The 14,078-nt window shown below is 52.1% G+C and overlaps 8 protein-coding genes across 8 annotated transcripts; 4 read left to right on the top strand and 4 right to left on the bottom strand.

Moving 5' to 3' along the window:
• Positions 1-61: 61 nt before the first annotated feature.
• On the top strand, positions 62-2,424 carry GUITHDRAFT_93577 (hypothetical protein). Its single transcript, XM_005835800.1, has 10 exons — positions 62-154; positions 359-422; positions 569-629; positions 676-726; positions 816-912; positions 978-1,085; positions 1,139-1,235; positions 1,286-1,425; positions 1,485-1,845; positions 1,890-2,424. Exons 1-10 carry the CDS (start codon positions 68-70, stop codon positions 2,324-2,326), a joined length of 1,503 nt encoding a protein of 500 aa, XP_005835857.1. The 5' UTR covers positions 62-67; the 3' UTR covers positions 2,327-2,424.
• Positions 2,425-2,696: 272 nt separating this feature from the next.
• On the bottom strand, positions 2,697-3,519 carry GUITHDRAFT_162338 (hypothetical protein; the record flags this gene model as incomplete). The annotated part of the gene is made up of 3 exons (XM_005835799.1): positions 3,411-3,519; positions 2,743-3,359; positions 2,697-2,722 (listed from the first exon to the last, which is right to left on the bottom strand). Exons 1-3 carry the CDS (start codon positions 3,479-3,481, stop codon positions 2,697-2,699), a joined length of 714 nt encoding a protein of 237 aa, XP_005835856.1. The 5' UTR covers positions 3,482-3,519.
• A 285-nt stretch (positions 3,520-3,804) lies between these two features.
• Positions 3,805-4,248, bottom strand: GUITHDRAFT_105499 (hypothetical protein; the record flags this gene model as incomplete). Its single annotated transcript, XM_005835798.1, has 1 exon — positions 3,805-4,248. One exon carries the CDS (start codon positions 4,246-4,248, stop codon positions 3,805-3,807), a length of 444 nt encoding a protein of 147 aa, XP_005835855.1.
• Positions 4,249-4,329: 81 nt separating this feature from the next.
• GUITHDRAFT_105498 (hypothetical protein) lies at positions 4,330-5,335 on the top strand (the record flags this gene model as incomplete). Its single annotated transcript, XM_005835797.1, has 7 exons — positions 4,330-4,373; positions 4,418-4,568; positions 4,744-4,819; positions 4,868-5,013; positions 5,062-5,102; positions 5,158-5,196; positions 5,239-5,335. The coding sequence occupies 7 exons, from the start codon at positions 4,330-4,332 to the stop codon at positions 5,333-5,335; spliced, it is 594 nt and encodes a 197-aa protein (XP_005835854.1).
• Positions 5,336-5,890: 555 nt separating this feature from the next.
• GUITHDRAFT_105497 (hypothetical protein) lies at positions 5,891-6,403 on the bottom strand (the record flags this gene model as incomplete). Its single annotated transcript, XM_005835796.1, has 1 exon — positions 5,891-6,403. The coding sequence occupies one exon, from the start codon at positions 6,401-6,403 to the stop codon at positions 5,891-5,893; it is 513 nt and encodes a 170-aa protein (XP_005835853.1).
• A 1,530-nt stretch (positions 6,404-7,933) lies between these two features.
• Positions 7,934-11,613, top strand: GUITHDRAFT_105496 (hypothetical protein; the record flags this gene model as incomplete). Its single annotated transcript, XM_005835795.1, has 14 exons — positions 7,934-7,982; positions 8,157-8,217; positions 8,295-8,394; positions 8,446-8,563; positions 8,613-8,750; positions 8,802-8,865; positions 8,919-9,000; positions 9,056-9,204; positions 9,259-9,325; positions 9,376-9,430; positions 9,857-10,569; positions 10,614-11,206; positions 11,258-11,367; positions 11,411-11,613. 14 exons carry the CDS (start codon positions 7,934-7,936, stop codon positions 11,611-11,613), a joined length of 2,502 nt encoding a protein of 833 aa, XP_005835852.1.
• Positions 11,614-11,742: 129 nt separating this feature from the next.
• Positions 11,743-11,952, bottom strand: GUITHDRAFT_105495 (hypothetical protein; the record flags this gene model as incomplete). The annotated part of the gene is made up of 1 exon (XM_005835794.1): positions 11,743-11,952. One exon carries the CDS (start codon positions 11,950-11,952, stop codon positions 11,743-11,745), a length of 210 nt encoding a protein of 69 aa, XP_005835851.1.
• Positions 11,953-12,348: 396 nt separating this feature from the next.
• Positions 12,349-13,762, top strand: GUITHDRAFT_105494 (hypothetical protein; the record flags this gene model as incomplete). Its single annotated transcript, XM_005835793.1, has 8 exons — positions 12,349-12,567; positions 12,781-12,843; positions 12,884-12,931; positions 12,979-13,068; positions 13,177-13,218; positions 13,264-13,314; positions 13,373-13,418; positions 13,548-13,762. 8 exons carry the CDS (start codon positions 12,349-12,351, stop codon positions 13,760-13,762), a joined length of 774 nt encoding a protein of 257 aa, XP_005835850.1.
• Positions 13,763-14,078: the final 316 nt, after the last annotated feature.

The following is a 14,078-nucleotide window of genomic DNA, read 5'->3' as shown; positions in this document are numbered from 1 at the left end:
GTGGGTAGGGTAGAAGTGTGGCGAAGGGAGGCAGCGGCGCGGCAGCATGTCGGGGATAGTGTGCGCGATGAGCGGAGAGGCGCCGAGAGAAGCGAGGATGTCGATCAAGTCAGGCCTCGTCTTCGAGCGAAGCCTCATCGAAAACTACATCCAGGTCCATCTCCCTCTTCTACGCCACCCTGCTCTTGCCTTCCGACTCAAGCGACCTATGCGCTTACAATGCACATGTTGTCGTTTGCCATATTTGCTTGTCTTGCGCTGACATTGCAGATGTTGTCGTTGGCCATATTTGCTTGTCTTGCGCTGACCATACTCCTTGTCTCATGCTGATCATTTTTCTGATACATCGCGTCTACAGGATCATGGTACTTGTCCTATTACAGGGGAACCCCTGTCAATGGAGGATATCATGGAAGTGAAAGGTGAAATTCTTTTAGTTCACTCCTTGCGATTCCCATCCGCCCTCAAATGTGATGGGGCTCAGATCCTTTCCCGCTTTTCTCCTGCACCTCATTGTTGTTGTGCCCGTGTGTCTCGAATCCTCGCGCTGCAATGATACAGACTGCAGGAAACTGCTACGTGAAAGGCCGCCCTGTGAAGTCTACCAGCATTCCTGGGATGCTTAGCATGTATTCGATAAACATAAGAAATGCGTTGTTGACAAGAAGATTCCAGATTCCAAGAGGAATGGGAACAAACAGTGCGCGAATGCGTGGTTTTACGAAAGTAAGTGACTGCTTGTTCAATTGTTGATAAGGAGTCTCGTTTGCAATGGGGCAAAGTTTCTGTTCGTCGTGTGATGAGGGGATTTCCAGGCTGCTAGAGCAAACGAGACAAGAGCTCTCGCACACATTGTACCAACACGATGCTGCCTGCCGGGTGATCTCAAGGCTCATGAAGGAACGCGATGAGGTCAGCTACTCGTGTCTGTTGCCTGTGGATCTTTCTTCCTCTGCAGTTTGTCAGACAAGTGTCAGGCACGCGAGGCTCTGGTCAAGGCGTCCGCCAAGGGGGAGTTTTCTCTGCCATCAGCAGGAGCAGCGTCCAACGGTGTGAAACCAACGAGCGGCAATGATAGCATGGAGGTGAGCAACTTCTCTCATGGCGATGTAATGAAACAAGTGAATGGATGGATCAGCTGGATGACGGTGAAGGCATCTCAGAAGCTGTGAAGGCCAAGATGACAGAGGTATCCACAACCTTATCCAAAAACCGAAAGAAGCGAGAAGTATCAGGCACGTGAATTGTCTTTTAGAAGAAAGCTCTTCTGACCCTTCAATATCAGCCACTTTGACCCCTGAAGATCAAATAAGCAAATTCACTGAAAAGAAGGCCTTTCCCGTGCACATGGCCAATGCGATTCTTTGTCTGGATTTGCATCCCAATCGTGAAAATCTCACAGTCACAGGAGGTGCAGATAACAAGGTGCTGTTTGCATGTAAGCTGGAGTATTTAGTTTCTCATGATTCCCTTGCGCCTTACAGGTTGTGATCTTTGATCAGAAAACAGAACAAGCCGTTCACAAGATAGCAGCACATTCCAAGAAAGTCACGTGTGTTCAGTTCCATCCAGCAGCTGAGCTAGTTTTTTCCGCTTCAGCCGACAAGACCGTCAAAGTGTGGTCAAGCACCAGCGGAGAGAATGTGTATACATTTAAGGAACATCAAGGAGAAGTAACGGGCGTCACTCTGCACGCCACTGGTGACTTCATCGTGTCCGCGTCACATGACAAGACTTGGGCCCTACATGACTTGGCACTGGGAAAGTGCAGGAAAATCGTCTCAGAAGCTTCGATAACCTCGGGATATAGTGCTGCCTCCTTTCATCCTGACGGCCTTATCTTAGGTCTCTCCTGCTCCTCCTTTTTTATTGCTTTGACCTACTGGCAGGCACGGCGACTGTGGACAAGTTGGTGAGAGTCTGGGACGTGAAGACTCAGCAGAATGTCGTCACTTTCGCAGCGCATCCAGGGGAGGTCAACAGCATCAACTTCTCTGAGAATGGATACTACGTCTGCACGGCTGGAGGGGATGGATTCAAGATTTGGGACCTCCGTAAAGTTGCCAAGATGAGCGGGCAAGCTGTTGCTGTCAAGCATTTTTCCGGGGATGGAGAGGGGAATGACGCTGTTTTCGACTACAGCGGTTTGTATCTTGCCTGTGCGGGAGCAACTTCGCTTCAGGTTTATCATACCAAGTCACTCAACGAAGTCCTTTCCGTACCCAAGGCGCACTCCAAGTCCGTCTCAGGCGTCCGCTTTGGTCCTGACGCGAAGTTCGTTGTCACAGCCTCAAAGGATCGGCAGCTCAAGATCTTTTCCTCGTGAAGGTTCCAGCAACGTGAAGGGAATGAGGGCTGGAGTTGTTTCTTTCTTTCAGTTGAGTTTGATGTGCCTGTATAAGTGAATGAAGGGCTGCGAAAGTCAACACCCGCTGGCAAGATCTTGTAGCTCCACTTTCACCCCGTAGCTATTTAACATGGAACATATTCTCTCGCGACATGCCCGAGAGGCTGCGATGGCTTGTCTCATGGGCTCCAGGTCGGCCAGGCTCTCCTCGCTGTAGGCTCGTGAGCTTGTCGGCAGCTCGCTGATGCTTCCTCGCAAACCCCAGCGAGATGAAGGAGGAAGCAGCTTCTGCCGGGGGAAGTTGGAGATCTCCTGTGTCCTGCCCGAGGCCAGCTGGACATGCTGAGGCCTAGGAGGGCTGGAAAGCGAAGCATACTGCTGTGCGCTAAGATCACCTTCAAGAACCGGCGACTGGGTCTCTGCAACCCTGAGCTCGAGAGGGCCCTGGCAAGTCCCGGTGGAGTGTCTTCTTCCAGTGTGTGGCTCAAGGTAGTCTTGTTGGTAAGCTGGAAGGCACGAGGACGACAGGTACTGCTCGTAGTCCCCAGACATGATTATCCTTACCTTCACCTCGCGCTCTCCAAGGCTTGAGTCCTCCACCATCATGGCATGGGTGGCATAGCATAGAGCGCTCTTGTCGGCTGCCGTTGAAGGTTTGCCGCATTCAAGCGCAAGCCCTCGCTCAAGCCGCATGATCTTTGCCGTGAGGTCCCTCGCGAGCTTCTCATTATCTCGATCGCCTGACACTTGTTGGTTCTGAAAGAAAGAAACAAGCAGGGCAGACTTGTCGTCTGCCCACGGGAGGAAACTTTCGACGAAGACAGCACTGTGAGGTATTTGAAGAGTGTTTGCTATGTCACCCTCAAGGCGTGACTTGAAGGCAAGTATAGAGAACGTTCGGCTGGAGTTGGCAGTCTCGTTGGAGGAGCGTCTGCCCTTCATCTTCGCTCTTGCCACCTTGGCGCTGCTCTCTCGCGGCTGCCGCATGAAGAGAGTTCGCTCTAAGGACAAGCTGCATCGCCATCACTCTCAGTCTCGATCATCGCGGGAGCCTCTCACTTACGGATGCTTCCTAGGGGTTGCGTAGGCGAAGGTTGCAGAAGTGACGGCATGCTCACCAGCCTTGAACTCCATCGCCTCCTCTACCCCCGTCTCTTCCCCTCCTCTCCTCTACTCACAGGTTCCTTGCAACGGTAGCCTCGTACTCGTGAGTCCGGGCCCGGTCGTTATCAGTGGCCCGGCCGGCCGCCCCGGCCCCCGACTCATCGGACCGTGAGAGTTGGGTTGGGAGTGCTGCGGCAATGCGACGAGGCTTCTTGGAAGGCCCAGGCAAGAGGAGAACAGAGGAGAAGAAAGCGAGGGAGGGTGACAAGCGTGAGCAAGAGCGGGAAGAGATCGACCCTGAAATACCTGCATGCGCAAGAGCAAGACGTCTTCTTTCCTTGGAATCTGGTGGATTATTGCAGCTCCACATCGACCGCAGGTATGGGAGGTTTGCGAGGTTGTCGCGGAGCTGTCAAGCTGGTTCTGTTCTTCTGCGATCCGAAAACTATTGCACAGTTGTAGCCGACGATCATGTGAATGATATTTGCAGTCATTGCATGAAGGGCATTGATAGAGGGGGGGGAGCTCGTTGCTGGAGATGTACCACCCTCTTTTGCGAGGAAGCATGCCTCGAAGCAGCTGGACCTCAGCACACGCTGGAATGTTCGGTCTTGTGCGAAAGGCAAAGATCTAAAGGTCGGCTCCTTACCGATGATGAAACCGTGCGCCTTGTGATACGAAGCTTGTCGAGAAAGCTGTTGCAAGCAGAAGCTACCCTTGATGAAATTCACTTTGACAACATCGCCGAGCTCCTTTGCCACGACAGCAAACTGCAAGATTCTTCTGAATTCCAACATAGAGTTTCCGATGCTCGAATTATTCTGTCCTGGTTCCCACCGGTACCAGGCAGCCCCACACCACAGGAAGTGGCACGATTAATGCTGCGGATCAAGTTCAATGCTCATCCCATCACCAATGGCAGGTAGACTTCCTTGTGATCAGCTTGTCCACTCAATCTTCGTGCAGCTTCAAGCGCATCGGTCTCGGTATCTTCCCTTCTGCCTGTATGTTGAACCATGCTTGCAACTACAATGCTGTGTACTCCTTCGTGCCGGGAGGAGCAGAGGTGCATGCAAATGCTATTGACTTTGGACTGAACACTTCAAGCCAGCTTATTGTACGGGCAGCTCGAGACTTGAAGGAAGGAGAGCAGGTTACCTTACCTGATTGTTGACTAGAGCGTTCAATGACTTGTCAGCACGCATAGATCTTCTACTCATACGTCGACCCTTTTCAGCAGCGATCCGCACGGATGGTCAATATTCTCCTTGTTGGCGAAATTCCTTTAACAGCGTCGACAGAAGCTCATAAGAGAAGGTTATTTCTTTCAGTGTGCTTGCGAATGGTGCGCGGGAACATCGGGTCCAGGTGACTATATGCGACATCTGCCGATTTGTGTGTGATCTGGGCAAGCAGAAAGATATTTCAATTCATTAGTTTGCAATCCATGGCCAGACTGCGATGGGCACAAGTGCGAGGCTGCGATCTTGCCTGACGCGAATGGCGATGAGGGTCAAGCGGTAGTGATATGTGACGCTTGCAAGAGGAGGCACCCGATCACGGTGATGTCATGATCACACAAGTCGGCTAGGAAGCTGACATGCTTTCAGGAAATGAATGCTTTGAACAAATCAGCGGAGGAGATGTTAGAGTGCGTATTCCTCTCTCGTTATCACGAATGGATGCCTTATCTGATCTTGCAACAGAAGTGCACTGGAGACGATGCACAAAGACGCGACCCATGGGTACCAATGGTTCGTCAAGACGCAATGTGATGTCTTGTATAGGCAGATGAAGCTTTCAAAGTTCTTGGAGTCGAAAGAAGCACAAAAATTGCACCCATATCACCTTCTGAGGTTCAAGAACGTGCTGATGATCATCTGAATTCTGACATTGTTTTTCAACTTCTGATGGGTGCTGATAGATATCAAGCGAACATGGCGTTGGCTGTCTCGTGCTTCACGCTTGGCGATGTCAGGTTGCGATTGCAAACTGCGGCTGAGGCTCATGTCGGTTGATCGCACCTGTCTAGGATGCGTCCCCGGTACCTTCGAGTCGCTTCCGACATTCTAGCGAAGTGGCATGAGGTTGACGGTAGCAGGCTGTTCTCCATCCAGCTGGGGTCCATGTACTTGTCGTGCGGCACAGCGCTGCTACAATATGTCAGGTCTGGAAGCTGTTCAGACAAATCCAATCTCATTTCCGAAGCGATTCTATGTGCCAACCATGCACACTCTCAATTTGAAGTTTGCTGCGGAGAGAATAGTCTTGCTGTTAAGCAAGTAGACTGTCTTCTAGGAACATTGAATCGCCTGGCTTTGTGAATATGTTGAATTTTGCCAAAGGGCTCAAATTGTTCCTTGGAACACAGCACAAAACAAGGTAGTCCCAGCAGCATACAAGCTGGGATAGACCTTTCTTACTTCATTTTCAGAGCTTTTAAGTCTGTACAGAACGTACTGCCCACATCTCTGTGCTTTTTCCAAGAGAATCTCCCTTGTATTCACTCTGGGCGCTCTTATCTAAACCCTGTTGAGTGCCGATACACAAGTGACTCAAGACATCGACGATTGTCTCATGCCGTGTCCTTGCCATGCTCCTTTGATCCCATGCTTCCTTCTCGCCATGATCCTTCTCCCCATGCTTTCTTCTCGCCATGATCCTTCTCCCCATGCTTTCTTCTCGCCATGATCCTTCTCCCCATGCTTTCTTCTCGCCGTGATCCTTCTCCACATGCTTTCTTCTCGCCGTGATCCTTCTCCACATGCTTTCCTCTCGCCATGATCCTTCTCGCCATGCTTTCTTCTCGCCATGATCCTTCTCGCCATGCTTTCCTCTCGCCATGATCCTTCTCGCCATGCTTTCTTCTCGCCATGATCCTTCTCCCCATGCTTTCTTCTCCCCATGATCCTTCTCGCCATGCTTTCCTCTCGCCATGATCCTTCTCGCCATGCTTTCCTCTCGCCCTGATCCTTCTCGCCATGCTTTCCTCTCGCCATGATCCTTCTCGCCATGCTTTCTTCTCGCCATGATCCTTCTCGCCATGCTTTCTTCCTGTCCCCTCCCTCCCTCTCTGGGTCTCGCCTCCACCCCTCGCCTGTCAATACGTCCCAGCAATGCGGGTGTCATACCCACCCCACCATTCTACCTTTAAACCACCCCTACTGAATGGAATGCCCCCCCCCCTCTTTACCACAGATTCACCACCCCACCCCTCGAGCCTCTCTCACCTCTAACCCTTTGTTCAGCTCTTTATGCATCACCCCCACCCCCCTATGCTACTGGAGAAACAACCCCACCCTCCTCCTGATGCCCGACATTGCCTCCAACAGAGTGACTTTTTGAACCCATCCCACCACCGGTAGGTTGTATTCACTCATCCCACCGGTGGGTATGCTAGGGTGATCCATATAACCTTGGAGGGTCGGGGGGGGTAGGGTGGTAACATTGTGGCCGGGGAAGTAGCTTTTGGGGTGGGACTCAATTTGGGGACCTACCCCCTGTGAATTTGAGTACCCCACCCTACCTCACACCCAGATTTAGGACTCACGTTCAATCCTGGGGTCCTTTTTTTTTCACACAATACGCTAGAAAGAACCCCTACCTCTCCACCCTGAATTTCCTTCAACCCACTCTTATTCCAGAAATTGTTCTTATTATAAATGAAATTTACTCATCACAGTTCAAACGTCTGAATCATTTTCGAATCATTCAAACTGTGAGTGTTCAAACTACAAGATCTGTTCGCCCGCACTGCTCCTTTCAACATCCACCCCACCCCCTCAAATCTCACCACCCCCTTTTCCCAACGACCTCCTCTTTACGTGACCACCCTCGCTTCTCTACCCATCTGGAACATTTTGCCACCCCCTTTCACTGGGACTGAGACTACCCCACCCTCGCGGATTCTTATCGCTTGTACCCCACAATCACCATCTCAAAACCCACTCACTTCTTTAACCACCCCTTCCATCCCCTATGAGTACCCACGCTATTCGGACAACATCCCACCCCTCCTACCAGGATTTTAAAACACAAGTAGACCCCCATATTTTCTACCCCACCGGTCTATAACCCCCACCCCCTCTCGCCCCCCTTTCCCCTTCCCTCCTTCCCCCGCCTGCTCCATCTCCTTGCATCCCTCACCCCCTTCACGCCCTGCTGCTGCTCCTGCTCCTGCAGCTCCTGCTCCTGCAGCTCCTGCAGTCCCTGTCAGTAGCATCCCACCCTGCCTGCTGATCCCTTCTCTCTCCTCCTGCGTGCATGACCCTCGCCTGTTTTGGGAAGCTACTGTTCTGATCTGAGGGATCCCAATGACGAGGTTGCGACGTCCTTGGAAGAGCAAACCTGGCCTGCTTGCTTTCCTCCTCCGAACGCTTGTGATAGAAACAACCGAGAAATCAATCAATCAATGTACTCTATTGTGTCCTGACTTGCTCATCCCCAAATCAAAGCAACATTTTCTGTTTTTGGTATGCAACAATGCACTTTTTCCAGTACTTTGTTTGGATCGTAATCGGTATCAGCAGCGGTGAATCTGAAGCCACTTTCAACTACCTAGCAGAGCGCAATCAGATTTTGGACGTATTTTCGTTGTAGTAGTTGTAGGTGTAGTTGTTGTGAGCGGTTTTTGTTGTCAACGGTGACATTCTATTTCAATTTGAGTTGAGTATGGGGCAAAGAAAGCGCTGATGCATATCTTCAGGTCGGAATTTGGTCACAACCATGAGGACTAGACCTCGGCGACCCGCCGGAGCAGCCGCAAGGTGCCAAAAAATGTGTTAACAACAGTTACCTTTTTGATTTCCTCAGTCGATCATCTGATTTGTTTCTGTTCTTCAAGGAGTGAGAGCGGAAAGCGGGATCCGGTGGAAGAGCCTTCCGCCCAAGACTCTGATTCAGATGTAGAACAAGATGTCAAGAGAACGCGCCGAACTCAAGATGTCAGCCTTGATTAATGACGGTCATTCCAAAAATCTGATTTTGCTGACCAGCTGGAAAAACCTGACTCGAAAGGGAACGGAGATAAGTCAGGCAGAACCAGTCGAAATGCCCTGGAAAAGAACCCAAAGAGCGCTGACAGGCAGGAGCATGCAGAGCTGGCAGTGACAAGTAGATTGATCGATTGATATTCCGATACTCCGATGCTCAAACTCCACAGGTCGTGCTACAAGAGCCATGACGCGAGATTCAAGAAACGCGTGCGTGAGCGGAAAGAAGTACCTGAGCAGCGACAAGACCGACCATCAAATTCAACCAGCAGACCGCGAAAGCTCCGAGAGTGAAATCAGCAATACAGGTTGAATTCTAGAAAACAAGTTGGCTCTCTAAACATGTGAATGATGAAAAGGAGATATGACTGCTAAGAAGAAAGCCGGCGAGAGTCATAGACCTGAAGGCAGGATGGCATGCAGGTTTTCAATTATGATTGAGGAGCGGCATGAACTGAGTGTGAAACATTGTGCAGGCCATTGGTGATTGCGCCAGCACCTCCGGCAAGGAATGGAAAGAGACGAAGACGACCTGACGAAGAAGATTTCGCTTACGAAGTACTTAGATTTCTGTGGTAGAAGAGGAAGATGGTAACAGAATGCTTTTTTTCAGTATGAGCTGCAAGCTTTGCTTGAATCCCTCGACCACGAAAGAAAACATACGATTCCAAGGACGGCAGACAGAATCGATGAGAAGAGCAATATGTGGGGATATAAGGGAACTCCGTACAGTTCGGGACAGTCTGGAGAAGGGACAGACAAGTATTCCCAACATTTTGTTGAAACAATTTTGACAATAATGATGTGTGAAAACAGTTCTGTGAAACTTTATCGGCCTTGGTTCACGTCGTTCTCGAACAGATTTCAAGCCCTCAATCGCAAGGTGCTCATCATCACCTCTGTGTGCTCCGTTCATGCGATTTTTTGTGGCAGAGTGTTCTCCAAGACTTGAGCACCATTCAGGCTCAAGATCCGACGTTTCCAAAGGGTAAACGACATGATGGCCGGAAAAGCCGCAAAGCTGCGAGACAGAACAAGTACAAAATTTCTATGTGAAAATTATGCAACTGATTCATGCAAGATTTTGCCCGCATGAGGGGCCAGAAGTTGAGAGTTCATCATCTTCTTCATCATCCAGCGAAAGCTCAGAGGACGAAGAAGCTTCCAATTCAGATTCCGAAAACGAGTTGTGGTGTGAGGTGATTGGAAGAGAGCAGGGTGGTTCGTGCACATTCTTGATGCATTGACAGGCATGCTCTAGAGCGTTTGCTTCATCGCAAGCTCTTGCTTCGCATAAAAATTCCGCAAGGCATCGAAGAAATGTTGCTTCGAACGAGGAGGACGAAGGTGACCATTTCGTCATTTGTCACTTTTCGAATCGAATTTCTCGTAGCTGAAACTTAAATCTCTCTAGGCGAAAAGGGGGGAGAGATCAACGGTTCTGGAAGTGAATCTGACAGCAAGGATTCAAAAGCTTCTCCCTCACGCTTTAAGGGCTCCTCAGGAAAATCCAAGGAAAAGGAAGCCTTGGGTTCAGTGTCATCTGCAGATATGGACGGACATTCCATCAAATCTCTGCTATTCTCGAACTTGAATGGCTTGAATGTTCCTGCGCAAACTTTTGCAGGCACCCCGAAACATTTAAGCTCCAACAGCTTGCTGGTGAAGCCGAAACCAACAGACTTGAAGACCGAGAGTCAATCGCAATACCTCAGGCATCAGGAAGATCTTGTGAATTATTGGTTTGGAGAAGCCAAGTCAAAGCAGCCAGACTACTTGACGATCAAAGCCGCAGAGATGAATGAAAGCACAAGGATGGAAGCCCGTGCTGCACATCGCCATGACCATAGCTCTCATGCTGTCCTGTCGTACTCGGGGCAAGAGTCCAACCACATCAGGAAGATCAACCAAGCATCTAAGTTATCAGGTTCAAACCCTGTGACCAAGAAGTCTGCATCGAACATTAGTGTTATCCAAGGACCTCACCACCACACGCCCAACAGTCAGTATGGATCACCATCTTCGAAGATTCAAGTTTCAGTGCTCAATAACAGTGCTCCTCCGACTTCTGTGTCCTTCTCGTCGACCAACAACTCAAGCAAGTACTTCGTGGGTTCCATTATCCAGGTACTCCTATTCCGTTGTTAAATTTGTCCTTATCACCTTTGTAGGCTTTTAAGGACGGAAACTGGCGAACTGTTCGAATCGAAGCGAGTAGGATGAGAAGCTCTGTAGAAGAAGTTCGAGTGAGTTACCTTGGGGGAGCCCTCGGACTGCCGCCCGAATGGATTCCAACCTCGTCTGGTCTTTTGAGACCAATCCCAACGACCCCGAAGCAGTCAGCGTGGCATTCGTCGCACTCAAAGAACGTGTCGAAGAATGCCGTCGCTACCAGTCAGGCGTTCCAGTCAGTCAAACATGTGGGGTCCAAGGCTGGAGGCTCAACCAGCAGCCACGGATACTCGATGATGACCTCAAACGGCTTCGGCAAGTCGACCATGCCTGGGGCTCCTGCATTGAGCTCGCAAGCTGAAGATTCTTGGAAGGACCCAAACCAGTCGAGACTGTGGGGAGCGGCAGCGGCTTTGCGAGGAACAACGACAGCCAACGGCATGTCGGGAGATGCGTGGGGGATGAAGACGTCGGGATCGAGTGCGGGTGGGATGAACAACGGGATGAACGCGCTCTCGCTGCAGTCGAACCTCTCTGCTCTCCTCGGAAAATCTCCCTCCAGCCATGGAGACCTCAACTTGCTGGGCAGCAGGTGAGCAGTGAACCTCCTTAGTTGGTGGTTTGTTGACAAGTCTAGCAGCAGTGTGATGGGCCTGAGCTCGGCGATGCCCGGCAAGGGGCCTGTCTCGAGTCAGTCGGGCAGCCTCTTGAGTTTCTTGTCGTCAGTGGAAGACAAGGAGAGCGGCTCTCGACGTGAGTATCGATCCTCTTGCTCCCTCGCCTCACAAGCCCTCAGGTGCTCTTATCGACGCCATGCTTCCGTCCCCCTTCAGCGCCTCCACCCCCAGCATCTCGCAGTTCAAGGGCTCCCTGGGCTCGCTGCTGCAGCAGCAGCCACCTCTTTCCTTTAACGGTGTGGGGATGATGGAGGCGGGTCAGCATCGTTCCCGCGACTTGCTGCTGTCTTTGAGTGGAGCGAAGATGAATGGAGGGACTTGAGGGGCGCAGGGGGGAGGATGTATGTCGAGACCAAGGGATGGTGAAGGGTTGTAGATATCGTGTAGATGTTGTTGAAATCTCTTCTTTTCTTCTTGTTCCCTCTCCCTCTCCCTCTCTTCGCGCCTCCTCTCACTCCTCCTTGTCCTCGTTGTCTTCCACTGGAAATAGTTGAAAGCGACCGGCTCCTTCAGCAGCCAGCAGCCCCAGCAGCCCCACGTAGACCAGGGGGGCCTTGGGGTATCCTCGCATGACGGCCATCGTCCCGTATACAGGAAGAAATGCCATGGAGGCCAAGATGAGGCCAGCGCAAGCCTTGGCTGCCAAACTCCAAGACTTCATCCTCTTGCTCGAAACATACAAACCCTGAGGAAGAAAATCAGCACTGAGAATCTCTCCCCTCCCTCCCCTCATCATCTCCTTCTTACTCCCACTTCCTCATTATCCCCTCTGCCTCTTCCATGCCCTCCTGCCCTCCTGCCCTCCTCCTGCCCTCCTCCTGCCCTCCTCCTGCCCTCCTCCTGCCCTCCTGCTCCTCCTGCCCTCCTGCCCTCCTCCTGCCCTCCTGCCCTCCTCCCTCCTCCTGCCCTCCTGCCCTCCTCCTGCCCTCCTGCCCTCCTCCTCCCCCTCCTGCCCTCCTCCTCCCCCTCCTGTCGCTTCTTTTTTGTCTTGTTGACTAAAGAATTTTCGCTAAGTTCTTGTGACATGGCGGCCGCGATGGGCGTGAGGGTCTGGGCGATGGCGGCGCTTGTAGCGGCCATGGCGACTTCCGCCAGTGCGTTCATCGCAGGACTGAGTGGCGCGAGGACATGCGCGCTCCCTGCCTCTCTCTCTCCTCTCATCAGCAGCAAGCTTTCTCCTGCTCCAGTTGCAGGCGGGACATTTTGGCGTCTTGGAGCCACTGGCCATCGAAGGACAAGGATTCTGTCCTTGAACGCAGAGGACGAGGAAAAGCCGGTGAAATCTGCTTGCTAACTCCATTCTACCTCTCTGCTTGCTACCTCCATTCTACCTCTCCTCCTTTTCTTCCCTCCCCTCCCTCCCCTCCCTCCCCTTCCTCTCCTCCCCTGCTTTACCTCTCCTCCCTCCTCTACTTACCATGCTGTCACCTACTCTCCTCCTCTCCTCCTCTTCATTCACTCATCTACTTTGCTGACCTTCCTTGTTCAGATCATTCCCGACTCCAAAACGATGGGGCAGAACATCGGCAGGGCTCTCAGCGGAGCGACTAAGGTAGTGCCTGCTGCCTCCTGCTTGAGTAATTGATGACTAGTCGTGGGATGCCATCGGAGAGAGTCTGGGGGTAGAGGAGGAGGAGGAGGTGAGTGAGCGAGGAGAAGAAGACTGGGGTAACTTGCGCTCGATCAGGCGGTCGAAGAGCCCAAGACAGGCAAGGATGCGCTGTTTGGAGGAAGAGAACAAAAGATCTTCGAGGCCATGGAAAAAGATCTACAAGAGGTGACCACCTCTTCCCCCTCCTCATCCTTCTCATCCTTCTCATCCTCCTCATCCTCCTCATCCTCCTCATCCTCCTTACCCCCCTCATCTTCCCCTGACCGGTACTAGAGCGAAGGAGGCGAGTCGGAGGAGCTGCCCGAGTGCCCTGAGGTGCGAGCGAGTTGTCGAGGTCTGAGAGTGACGAGCAGCCGCCAGCCGATCTTGTTCGCAGCCGAAGATTTCGAGAAGTCAGTGTGGAGGATTCAAGTGATACCCTCCTCCCTTCTCCTCTTTCATTCTCTCGTCTAAAGAGCATCTTGCGCAGGTGGAGAAGAGCGGGAACTGGTTCACCGGCAACTACGTTCCGTCGGGTAGGAGCAGCAGCAAGAAAGGGGAGGAGGAGAGAGGAAGGGGAGGGAGAGGAAGGGGAGGGAGAGGAAGGGGAAGGGAAGTTGGAGCAGTAGAGAGGAGGAAGCGAGTGTATCACCATCTCTTTGCAGACTTCAGGGTCGCGTTTTCTTCGGCAGACGACGGGCTGGTGGAGTACGGGGGTGACCCTTTCACCAAGGGCAAGTGGTACTGCGACGGCAGCAGCGTCTACTTCGACCGCAGACCCTTCGCTGCCCTCGGCCCCCTCGGCCCGGGCTGCGAATATTTTCGTGCGACTCTCCAGGGGTGGGCCAACGACGAGCTGCAGCTGCAGAGCGCCGGGTAGGAAGTGGAGGGAGGGGGCGGGAGAACGAGCGGAGGAGAAAGTGGGGGGGGAGGTGGGGGCAAGAGAGAGAAAGACGGTGGGTGTAGGTCGAGTTAGAGAGAAAAAGGGAAGAGGAGGAGGAGGAGGGAGGAGGAATCGACGGAGAAAAGAGGCAGATGAGGAGAGAAGAGGAGTGGGGGGGCAGGAGAGTCAAGGGAGGAGAGGATTTGACACGATAGCAGCTATGTCTCTGGGTATTCTCCCTTGTTTCCTACTGCCGTTCTCGGGAAGTTCCTTATGACGAGAGAGAAGAAGTCAGGACCAGAAGAGGTTGGAC

The sequence above is a fragment of the Guillardia theta genome, assembly GCF_000315625.1.
Source record: "Guillardia theta CCMP2712 unplaced genomic scaffold GUITHscaffold_20, whole genome shotgun sequence".
Classification (NCBI taxonomy): Eukaryota; class Cryptophyceae; order Pyrenomonadales; family Geminigeraceae; genus Guillardia; species Guillardia theta.
This window is presented reverse-complemented; position numbering and strand designations above follow the sequence as displayed.